At 39.5% G+C, this 12,059-nt stretch overlaps 1 protein-coding gene across 1 annotated transcript; it reads right to left on the reverse strand.

The window, feature by feature from the left end:
* Window positions 1-2,023: 2,023 nt before the first annotated feature.
* LOC142412832 (uncharacterized) lies at window positions 2,024-2,908 on the reverse strand. The gene has a single exon (XM_075508683.1). The coding sequence runs from the start codon at window positions 2,906-2,908 to the stop codon at window positions 2,024-2,026; it is 885 nt and encodes a 294-aa protein (XP_075364798.1).
* Between the last annotated feature and the right edge of the window lie 9,151 nt (window positions 2,909-12,059).

Below are 12,059 nucleotides of genomic sequence, written 5' to 3' on the forward strand. Positions count from 1 at the left end.
GGCCAAGGGTACTACAAATAACCTCTTTTCCCAGGTTGAATACCACTTCTCTGCATCTTTGAAACTGCGTGAGAAGAATCCAAGGGGGTGAGTGGGGGCCTCCGGTCCCTTTTGCCATATATGTATTGACGCCCCATGGATTGCAAAACCCCATTCAATCTGGAATGGGTCCGTTGGATGTATCAGACCCAGGGCCTGATATAGTCCTGCTTCAAAAACTAACAGCTTTAGAGCCTCCTCGTGAGCAGGAGTCCAATCCCAGGTGGCTCTTTGCGCATTCGGTTGTACAGAGGGTGAGCTATAATAGAGAAATCTGGAATGTGTTTTCGCCAGAAGACCAGTAAGCCCAAAGCATGTTGCTTTGGGTTTATTGCTTTGTGTTCTCAGGGATTTTTACCTGCTCTAAGGTAGTCAGGGTTTCAGGCGGTATGCAAACTGCACCACCTTTCCACCATATGCCCCCAAATTTCACCTCAGGGGCAGGTAATTGTACCTTCTCCACAAGGATTTGGAGTCCCAATCCTTCCAAGTGGGTAATTATATTTTTCTGGGTTTTCTCCACTGTGGTGATATCAGCCCCCCCCATCAGTACGTCATCGATTTACTGGTAGGTTCTTACTCCCTCCTCGGGAGAAGGGGCTTCTGCTAGTGCCTGGGCTAGAGCATGGTGTGCTAGGGTAGGCGAATGTTTGTAACCGTGCGGGAGGCGGGTAAAGGTGTATTGTATACCATCCCAGGTGAATGCAAATCTGTCCCTATCATTTTCCTGCAGAGGTACCATGAAAAACATGTCTTTGACATCGACAGTGGCTAGAATATTATGCAACTGTTCTGGGATAGTGGAGACTAGTTCAGCTATATTAGGAATGGCTGCTGTTAGTGGGCCGGTGCCCGCACTAAGGCATCAATAGTCAATTGTCAATCGCCATTTCCCCTTTGGCTTGTGCACGGGCTATACTGGGGAATTATCAGGGGAGTGGGTTTGGACAATCACCCCCTGCTCTTGTAGCTCTTTTATCACCAGGCTAATTCCTTCCCTGGCTCCCAACGGTAGAGAGTAAGGTTTTACGTTTACTATTTTAGATGGGGGAAGTGTTGGGGCCATCTGTAACAGTTGCGCTGAGGTGGAAGTGGGGGACCCAAATTTCCATTCCTTCCTGCTGGAGTCCTCCCACCCTCTCCCTTTTAATACATCAAGTCCCAGAATGTTCACTGGGTAAGGGCCAACAACCATGACTACCCAAATGGGGCTGTCCTCCTCAGGCAACCAACACTTCACTGTGGCGTGTTTTGGGGCAGGGAATTTCCAAACACATCGGTAACCCATATTTTCTTTTTATCAGTTACAACATTGTTGCGGGCAGCCGCGACTGTGCGCAGAGCTGACATTTGTGCCCCGGTGTCTACTAAAAAGGTAACTGGTGTTTTATGGGGGCCTATAGGGAAGGTAATCATCAAGTCTCCCTGTTGATTCATTGTGAGCCGTCTTACATAAGTCCACGAGCTGTGCCCCGGCCCACTTACTGGGGACGGCAGAACGGGTTTCCTGACTTGGCATCAGTACCCTGGTGTTCCGCAGGGGGGGCGTCCGGGGGGGGTGCGCAGAGGGAGAGTTCGGCCCCGTCGGGGCCCTTTCCTCTCGCTTAAAAGTCCTGTCTGGATCTTTCCACACTTTTACCAATAATTGCAGGTTAGACAGAGGTAACCCATCCATAAGGTCTCTAGGTATTTCCTTACATAAACCCTCTCTCCAGAGCTGGCTCCTCATCATCCCCTACCCTAGGTTTCTCCCGGAGGGTCGGCCTTTTAAAGGCCAATTGCCTAATTCAGCTCTCCTAAACGGAGCTTTACCCCTTTGTTCCCCTCCAGAGATCCCCACGTTGTGGCTATAAGTGATCAGCTCCTGTGCAATCTCTCCCCAGGTGAGGGGGAATTCCGCCGGAGCGGGTAGCATTTGGTTTCTCCCTGGTGTTAGCATTTCTGTTAAATGCTCCTGAATTGGGAGTGCTGCCCTTAGGTAGTCCTAGATTTGTATGGAATATAGCTTTAGGGGGTCAGGGAGGCCCTTTATCAGGGGTTTCATTTGATTGGGGTCGGCTTTTAGCAACATCGGTGAGGGCTGATGGGGTATTAAGTGCTGGTCATGCATGAGCTGGAGGCAGGCAGCTTTCTGCACACTTCCGGTAATTTGATCCAGTCCCAGAGTGGGGATGGTCACCGGATCTCCCCGTTCCATGGGGTCTAGCCCTCCAGCCTGGTATGCCGCCCTTTGAGTGAGGGACCAGGAGGCTCGAGTGTCGGGGATGGTTAGAAACACGCCTGGACCCCAGTATTCCTGCGCCTCCTCCTCAGAAAGTTTAATTCTCTCCCCCCTCAGGAGGGACACTCTCCACACATATTCTGTCTCCATTTCCCTAGGGAGCCTACTATATTTTTCTTGTAATTTTGCCAATTCAGTTGCACTATAGGGAATTTCTTTTGTTATGATTTCCAGTGTGGTATTGGTACTCCCTTCATATTGAAATTCTGTTTTGAGAAGTGGGCGAAGTTGGGGAGCAGTTCTCTCGTCAAGTTGGCACTTTGCCTGTTCCATTTCCTCCCAGGGGTAGTGGCCAGCTACCCCCCGCCCCCCGTCAACTAGCTCGTGTTCCTTAGACAGACTGGAGTGCCCACACTCGCTCTCAAGATCCTCTCTCTGCGCCTCTGCTAGCTCCGACTGCAAATCGCACTCCCTGACAAAAGTATCGCGCAACTGATTCTGCAACTTATTCGCTGTTGTTTCCGCTTGCACCCATTTTTTCCACTCAGCTTCTAGCTCTGCTTGCAAGCTTTTAATCAAATCTTGTAACGATTCACTTGCCTCTTGCTCAGCCTGTTTTACTGTGCACTTATCCTTTTGTGCTGCCATCAGTGCAGCTCCTAAAACACCACAAACTACAGTTTTTCCTTTCCCAGGCCTCGACCTGTTCTCCTTTGCCAGAACCTTTATTTGCTCTGCAATGGTGGATGAAGATTGCCAGCTCTCTTCTGCCCAATTTCACCCCCGAGGCGTCGGGCAGGAGTTATACGTTTTTAACAACTCTATCAAAGGGGAGCAGTCGAGATCAGGCTGAACCCAGGAAGCCATGATCATCTATCTGCCCGCGGACTCGGACTCAGCTGATTCACGTCCTCCCTTCTCAACTCAGTCGATATCCCCTCCCTGTTCCTCTCACTGAACACGTCAGGGAATCCCACTTCTCACACCAAATTAATGTCTCGTCCCACTCAGCGAGTTGCAAGATGGGTGAATCTTTTGATTCCCTAGGGATTTGTGTACTGACAAAGGCCAACCTCTGCTTGGCAGAGCCGCAGGCCGGTAGAGTCACGACAATGACTCAGAGGAACAGTCAGACTAGCAACTTTACTAACTAGTGAACTAGACAAATGGACAAACTTAACGAACTAGCAAGCTCAGCGAAAGAACAGAGGCAATTTGGCAATGGAGCTATTTTCTGGGCAACCCATCACAATTCATCCAAAACTCATATACCCAGATATATATATATAGTGGAAGAGTAGAGGAACAGAGAAGTGAGAAAAGGAAAAGAGAAGAGAGGAAGATAAAGAAAAGGAAAGGTATCACCACCCTTGGATCCCACGATTACGATGATAGACATGGCAATCCTCCGGTGATGGGCGCGTACCGTTCCCTGGGGAGGGTGTCTCTTTATACTCTAATCCCTGCCTCAGGTCATGCCCCTGGAGGACTTATGTTGTTCTGGTCCTCAAAAGTTCGCAGGCACTGGGGGAGGAGGGTGGTTGCGAGGAGTTTCATTCCAAGTTTTGGGTGGTTGCAGGCCCATTCCTTAGATAAAACTCTGTGTGACCTCTGGCCATAGATGGTAACTGCGCATCCTCCGACGCACTCTTCTCATCCCGTGCTAGCTGACTTGCTGCACCTTATCTCACTTCTTTCAGTGCCTCACAAGACAATACCTCCTCTAGTCTCTCTTCCGATGAGCTCCCCCCATGCGCCATGCAAATCATGCCTCATCTCTCCACAGTGTTTGAGACATTAAGTCTTTCAGTCTCCCACAACCCTTCCTCACTTCACTTATTCCAGCTCTCCCCTTGCCCTGATCCCAGCTACATGGTCTCACTCAGGCTTTGGCCTGACTTTAGCAACTGTTGGCTCTTTCACTAAAAAAAAATTATTTCACCAAAAGTTCAGAAAACTGCCCTTTTATGCATACATGTATGCATGTATCTGTCTATGTATGCATCTATCTGTTTGTACTGGATAATATTCTGCAGTTCAAATGGCTAAAATTGTCTAGCATAGCTGGTACAAGGTAAGAAAACAAGAGGATGAAAGAAGATGACAGAAGAAAGATCCTACCCTGTCAGTGGCAGTGACTCAAGACTTACCCTGACTGCTTAGGCTGTAGGCCGAGCACCTGATGCTTCACAGAGCTTCTCTTGCAGAGCTTTCTTTCCCTTCTAGGTGTCCCCATCAGATGCCTTGCTTGAGATCACATGACCCATCGTCTTCTGCACAGCACAGAATCCCTTGGGATTATAGACAGGTTTTCGTTTCTACCAGCATGAGGGACTTAACGTATCCTACATAAGAAAAAAAACCAACACAAACCCCAAATAAAAAACTTCACTTGTTCAAAGGATCTGCTCAGTACATGTAAATCTGCATAGACAGAACAGAATAACACACAGCCTCGAACTCATTCTTAAGTTTATATGAAGACCCTTAGTAGAACTAAAAGTTTGGGCCCTATTCATTATATCACATGATGAAATACTAGTGTAACAATACTTTCAGAAGAACTTTGTCTTGGGACAAAGGCAAGGAAGATTTTTTTTGGGGAAAAAAAAGGTCTGGAGGTAGTCCACAAAAATGTTCATGTGGGATTGGGAATAAGGAATCTGTTCGTTTTACCAAAGGCGGGGGGGTTTACAGGATCCTTGCCTACAAGAACAACTTGGACAGTATGTGTGAGTATAATAGGAAGCTCCTGAATTAAAAAAATTGTAACATACGTAGCATAATATAACATATTGGTTCATATTATTAGTGCTGCAGATAATTCGTATTGGAATTATCTACCATGGATTGCACTGGATTTCCCCTCACTGAAGAAGTTATGTGGTTTTTTCTCGAACCTTTCTCCACCTTAAACAAAAACCAACAACTTGTGTTTTTGGGAGACCTGAGTAGGAATTGTGGAAGTAATCACTTCTGGGGTGTGCAGATCAGCTAGCAGATCTTTTGAATTGTTTCATAACAATGTGCCCAAGACCCATGAAAAGTTATTTTAAAACACCAGGACTCTGCATAGATTCAAAGGCTTTAACTTCTCAGATGAAATAATAGAAACAGGATTTTGGTTATCTCTGTAACTCTTGCAAAGAGAAAGGATAAATTACTTTGTCTTATCTGGTGCCAAGTTTGTAACTAACAAAAAACTATTTCTTTTTCTCTCTCTGACATATACAATTATGTAATCAGTTGAATATGTCTGGGGGAAAAAAAAAACAGCAAAGAGCAAGTGATTAAATTAAAAGGCAAAGTGCAAACCAAAATTCAGCTGTCAGGTTTAGGAAAAAAATAATTACAGTTAATGCTGAACCATGTAAAATTACAGTCTTTCAAAGCTGGAATTGAAATAGCAAAAGAAACCATAAAATTTTTTATTTTTTAACTTAGGCAAATCACTGATTTTATATACTTGAAAATAGTTCAACAATTTTCAGTATGTTTAGAAATATATTTTATGCTTCTACTAAAGTTGGTCAAAGAATGACCTATATGAGAATTTTTTCATGCAACTTGTTCTTTTTTAATTACCTTTCTTCTGGTCTTTTGTTTTGGGGGATAAAAGACATGACTATTTTTTAAGAATCTTTATGAACTGTGGATATTTGAAGGAATAATATTGACATACAAACCATTTTATTCAAGCCTTTTCTCTGTACATACACCCTTGCCAAGGAAATAAAAGTCTGTGTTAGTAATTTTAAAAAGTAAGAATAGTGTAGAAACTCACATACCAGGGTACTGATGGGCTACAGCAAGATCTGACATGTCGTATCATGGCACAAACCTCTATACCTTCTTTTGACAGAAAGAAGCTATTTAAAAACATGGAACCATCACCTTTTGCAGTATATTTGAAAAAGGCAGTGAGAAATGTAAACTGCAAAGAAATGGAGATTGTTGTACAAGATAAATTATACATTTTTTCATATGCTTCTTAGCTAAACTTGAGACATGAGCTTCAGCTGTAAACCTCCCAATATCCTATGGGTTCCTGTAGTCAGTTATTCAAACATACTTCCTTTTGCTTTCTATAGAAGTTAATTTCTTTTTATAGTTTTTTTTTTTTTTTTTTACCAATGGGTATAGTTTCAGAGAAAAGCACTTAAAAACTTTATAGAAACTGCCATCCCTGAAAATAAGATTGCCCTCACCTATGTAAGTGGCATCTCCAATCAAGTGTGGTGACATAGCTATAGTTTGAACTGTTTTGATAGGAGGTTATCTCTGATAAAGAGTGAAGGCTGGAAGAAAATTTAGTTCCTACTGGAAATATTTATTTGTTGATATGTTCTGATACATGATCTAATTTCAAAAAGCTTTTATTTCAGCACTTAATTTGCATTAATTACATACTGAAATTAAAAACTATATTTGGGTTTATAGCAATTTGTGAAGGGAGCGATGTGTTTTAATTGTTTGGAGCTTTTTGCATGCTGTATGTAATATTTCTTTGAAGATGGATTGATCTGGCAAAGGTAGGGAAGGATCCCCTTTTTGTTTTTCCGTGAGCTACTTTGGGCCAAGTAGAAGTCTCTGGAGGAAGGGGGAGAGCTTCTTTCCTGCTGTTCCCTAAAACTTGCAGGACTGGGGCAGCTGTTGTGGAGGAGCTAAGCAGAGGGAAAGACTGCAACAGACACATGGGGAGATAGAAAAGACAGACTTTTCTGGTGCTGGAAAGAGCGAAGTGAAATTTAACACAATTCAGAAAGCCCCAGGAAGAATCCTGGGTTGGGGGTGTGCCTGGGAATCAGAACCTCCCTACAGAGACGCATCGACAAATGAGAGACTTATTCATAAACCTTTTTTTTACTCTCTTTTTATCAGCACCTCTGGGTTTTGTCTGTTTTATAAACATGATGATTCTTATTTTTGTTCTGCTACAACCTGATTCTTTAAATTCCAGGCTTTTCTGTGTCTTGGAAGGAATTAACCTTAAAGAAAGCTACAGACAGGGAGATATACCTTGCAGATCTGTCAGATGTGGGGGTCCTGTCATAGTCTTATATCAACTGAATAAAATGTTTGTATGGGGAGGGTAAGAAAACAAAAAAAAAAATCCTAATTTATTTTTCTGGTTATAATTGTTAACTTAGTTAACACCAGTTACTCACTGTCCAAGCAGGAGACTCAGTGTGGACAGACCCAGACTGCAGAGCCAGCTCCGAGGACCAGCAAGGTTATTTCGTCTGGCCAAGCTTCATACAAAGTTCCCCTTTTCAGAAACTGAATCCAGATCAACTGGGTATCTACCAGTCCTTACATATACATACCATAATAGTAAATTAAGCAAACTACTATTTTGATAATTCACTAACCAGCCAAGCTATTCGTAAGTGCATCTTTTATAAATTTATATGATACCTTGAGGAAGCTCACCTTCCTATAGTCTCATTACTGAGCAAGAGGCATGAGTCACCTTATCTCTCAGAACTACTGCTGGGCAACATAAAAACTTACATTGGATACACAATACTTGGCTATTAATATTGCCCACAGCAGTCGCTGCTGGGGAAAGTAATTTCATTAACAACCTTCCTGTAAAAAAAGATAATACTTTTTGGTTTTGCTGAGAATAAATACTAATAAAATTCAATTGAGGGGATCCTCTTGACCCAGTTCTTTGCTATTAATTTAGTCTCTGCATGTGTGTGTTTTTTATAGTATTTATTACCTAAGCGTTATTACCAGCTTTATGGCAAAAATCTTCACGTTCCTATTTCTTGGTAATTTAGCTTTTCTATTGCATCAACACTTGCATTTGGATTTCTTAATTGTATAACCCACTGCATAAGTATCCTCAACAGTCAAACTACTCATGCTATTGAGTCACCACATTCTACTTCCCCAAAATTGTTTTATTCATTCACTGGATTCACAGGAAATTCTGTTTAGAGGATATTAATTTGAAATGTGAGGCTGTCCATAGAATTAACTTGTGCCTTTTGGCATTTTTGTTTTCCTCTTGTAAACTTCTGTAGCCATATAATTAATCCTTTTCTCTGACATATAGTATATGTTACCAAAGAAAGATACTTAATTCTAGTATCACTAGACAAGAAGATTTCTCCCTGTTATTTGTTTTCAATTAAAAGTTGTATATCTTCTTACATTATTATGCTGAATGGAGAAGATCAAATCTTGATGAGATAATACATATATTATCCCAGTAACTTAAGAAACTGCAGAGACTGCACTGGGAAACATAACCATGTGAAAGAGGTGAAGAGTTCTTAAGTAGTGGTATTTTCTTTTTATTCAGCAGATACCAAAGCAAAGTTCTATATTCATCACAGTAAATACTGAGTAAAATATCTTATTTAAATTTTAAATGAAATTATGTGTAACTGTAATGTTTGGTATTGGAATTTTATGAAAAGTGAGGGAATTGGAAAATGAGTGGTGAGTCTTGGAAAATTGGAAGGTGAGTCTTTTGAACAGCGAGTTTATTTAGAAAACTGAGTACTTATAAGCACTGGATGAATAATCACAGTTTGGCCATCATTGCAAGCTCCTGCTTGTCCACACATGAAATATTGTGAGAAATAAATGCAGAATATTTTGGTGAGAAGGCCATAGTGGGAGAGAGAGTAGCTCCAACAAACAATTTTATTATTTTATTTGTCTGCTTATGAAGTAATACACCAAATGAAATATTGAAAATATTCATTTATATGGTGGTATAGTTACAATCTTAGGATATTTCACAAGATAATCTTCAAAGTCTTAAAAAAAATGAATTGTGGGGGCAAAAAAAGAAAAAAGGAAAAGTATATTTTCAGTTTGTGTTACCATTGCAAAGAGCATGTGGTAACTTGGGTTACTACATCATTTTGTCTCAGGCTTAAACCTAACCTTCTAGACAATCAGCAAGAACGCTTCTTTGCTTTCAAACTTATGTTGTAAACATAAATTTTGTGGCAATTTTTTTTGATTTAATTGATTAGATAAGTCTACAACAAAATTTTTAATAACTTTATTTCTATGGGTTTTTTCCATTGCAGAAGTGTTACTAGAGTCTTAGAAATAATAATTAAAAAAAAGCCAGTGGTCATTAGTACTGAGTGAAAATCTTGTTTTCATTATTTTAATTATTAAAGATAAAAAAAAGTTTAGACATTTTTATATCACCTGAAAACAAATTACTTAAGTGTCTGAAGGAGAAATTAATGCAGATACAAATTATTTTGGCTGTTGCATTGGAAAAAGTGAAATTATATACTCAAAAGTCTGTTTTAATTTTATTATTAACTTCATCTGGGTAAGTAAACATATGCAAAAGAAGTGCAGATGTTAACAAGAGGCTTGATTCTGCAGAAAATTACATTTAAAAAATAATTCTTTTTATTGTTTCTATTTGTCTTTTCATAAGGAACAAAAAGTAGGAATATTAAGTAGAAATATTCAAATTTGCTATGAAATAGCAATAAGAATGGAGAGACACAGAAATAAGTTCCTTCCTCATATTTTTAAGATTATTTTAAAACTTCCCATTTTTGTTTCATTATTTTTCTTTTTTTTTTATTATTATATTCTACAGAGAATAGTAGCTTTTATGCCTGTTTTTTGCCCTGCACCCAGAGTACCCTGGTTTTTACCCCAGGCTTGTAATTTACAATCTAATCCTTACAATGGATTTGGTGTTAGAATACACAACATAGAATGGATTGTTTGTAAGAGATATGTCCTTAAAAATTCTAGCTGAAAACCAAGAAATAACTAAGATAGATATAAATTTCTATACAGTTGTACCTCATTGGTAAACTACTATTTCAGTTCCGTGAGATTGAAAATAAGTAAAGTAAAATATTTCAGTTCAGTCTAAAAAATAAGTATTTAATCCTGATTTTCCTGACAGAAACTCATAACCTATTGTCAAAAAACCAAACCAAAACAAAACACCCAACTCAGGAAAATCATTCCAACACATTTCTAATCAGATACTGTTTAAGCATGTATTTGTTATTAATGCACAGGATTAGCTGTGTTAATTCTTCATATAGTAAGCCTTTTTATAATCTGCTTGCAGTATACGGCTATAATGAAGGTTTTGAAACTTTGCCCTGTAGGTTTTGTCAGGTGATGTATCTCACCATAACGCAATAACTGCAGTCTAATGAGAGTGGAGAATTTTAATTCCCTTATGCACCGCAGTCTAGGGAATAGGTCTTATTCCATGTTAATGGCTGTTCAGCATATGCTGTAGAAATTTATTGTAAGGAAGAGATGTACAGTCCATCTGAATACACCTGTTGGCAGTGGTACACCTCATGGTAGTCTTAACTTGATGCTTAGCTACCATAATACAAATGACCCCAAAGGTATTCCTGCAAGTAGCCCATCAAGTTGGAGAATAAAAATTATCTTCCCCAGTTCATTCTGTGGATCACAAATTCTCGGGTTTTTCTCATGGATTTTCTGGCTGGAAAGCAATGCAAACAATTCCCTGAGGAACTTGAAGCCATTGCTAATGCAGAACTTTAAGTTTTAAAATTGTTCAAAATCCAAATTTGTTTACAAATTTGGGGGGGAAAGGGGAAAAGGCCATTTGGCACAACAAGCCTGCACTTTAAGGTTTATTGATCTAAGCCTCCTCCTTACTTCTTCCCTGTATCCTTCAATTAATTCCCTGTACAAATAACCAGTTGTCTTGGACTCATTTATTATATTTGCTTTAATGACTTTATGGAATCACCTTGCATGTATTAACTGAAGAGAGTAAGTGTGAACACTTTAAGAATGGCATGCTGTTTTGGCCACAGAAAGCTGTTATTTTAATGGAAGTCTTGTGGTTATAGCCACATGAATCACTGTCACAGAGCAGGGGTTAAAATGATACTTCTTAAACAGATGTATCTTTATCTCCTGGCTGTAGGATAGATTCACTTTTTTTTTTTTTTTTTAATACAAAGATTGCACTTCATCCCAGTTGAAATAACCTCCATCTACAACATGAGAATCCTTAGTTACAAGCTTATTAATTGATTATCTCACTAATTAGAGTATGATTGCTGTTATACAGCTGCAAATTAATTTTAAACTACTTGAATTTAAAAAAATACACACAGATTGCATCTATTGAAATTTTGAATACAAATATAATAGCAAGAGATATGAATGACAATTACCAGTTTAATTAGCTTTTCAGCACAGAAATGACTGTAGATATAACACATTACACATCAAAATGTTCATGTTTGGTGTTTTGGTAAGGATATGAATCACTCAGGATAATTGGCACTGTATGAAGAAGATGGCTACAGCAAATATGGCTTGTTTCCATATCAGTGTGCTGTCAGTTGTTCACTTGTTTGCTTCATTGCACTGAGCTAAATGCCCATGTGTGCAGAATCTTAAGACACACTTATTAATTATTTTTGGATTCGGCCTTAGGAGCAAACTACAGTTTTTTATTAAAATGCTTTCTCTAAAGAAAATATTCACAATAATCTGACTGTAGTAGGACTGCTCCCAAAAGAAATAAAAAAAGAACAATTTACTTGAGCAGTAAAATACATTCTTATTTAAATTTTAGAAGTGTATTTTCTCTTTCTGTCTCACAAGCAAACATAGGCTCATTGGGATGAGCTGTGATATTATAGGATCTCAGATGCAGAACTTTGCCAGTATGTATATCTTTAGATATATATGAAGAAATATATAAAGAAATAAATTGCTAATTCAGTAGATGGTAGACCTTCCTCTAAAGGATCATCCTGGAGGTTGGAGGAAGGACTTGCTATTA

This window comes from Mycteria americana, chromosome 7 (assembly GCF_035582795.1).
Source record: "Mycteria americana isolate JAX WOST 10 ecotype Jacksonville Zoo and Gardens chromosome 7, USCA_MyAme_1.0, whole genome shotgun sequence".
NCBI lineage: Eukaryota > Metazoa > Chordata > Aves > Ciconiiformes > Ciconiidae > Mycteria > Mycteria americana.

What these genes read in the sequence shown, in the direction of transcription:
- LOC142412832 (XM_075508683.1), bottom strand. Translation starts at nt 2,908, where the DNA reads ATGGCAGCACAAAAGGATAAGTGCACAGTAAAACAGGCTGAGCAAGAG.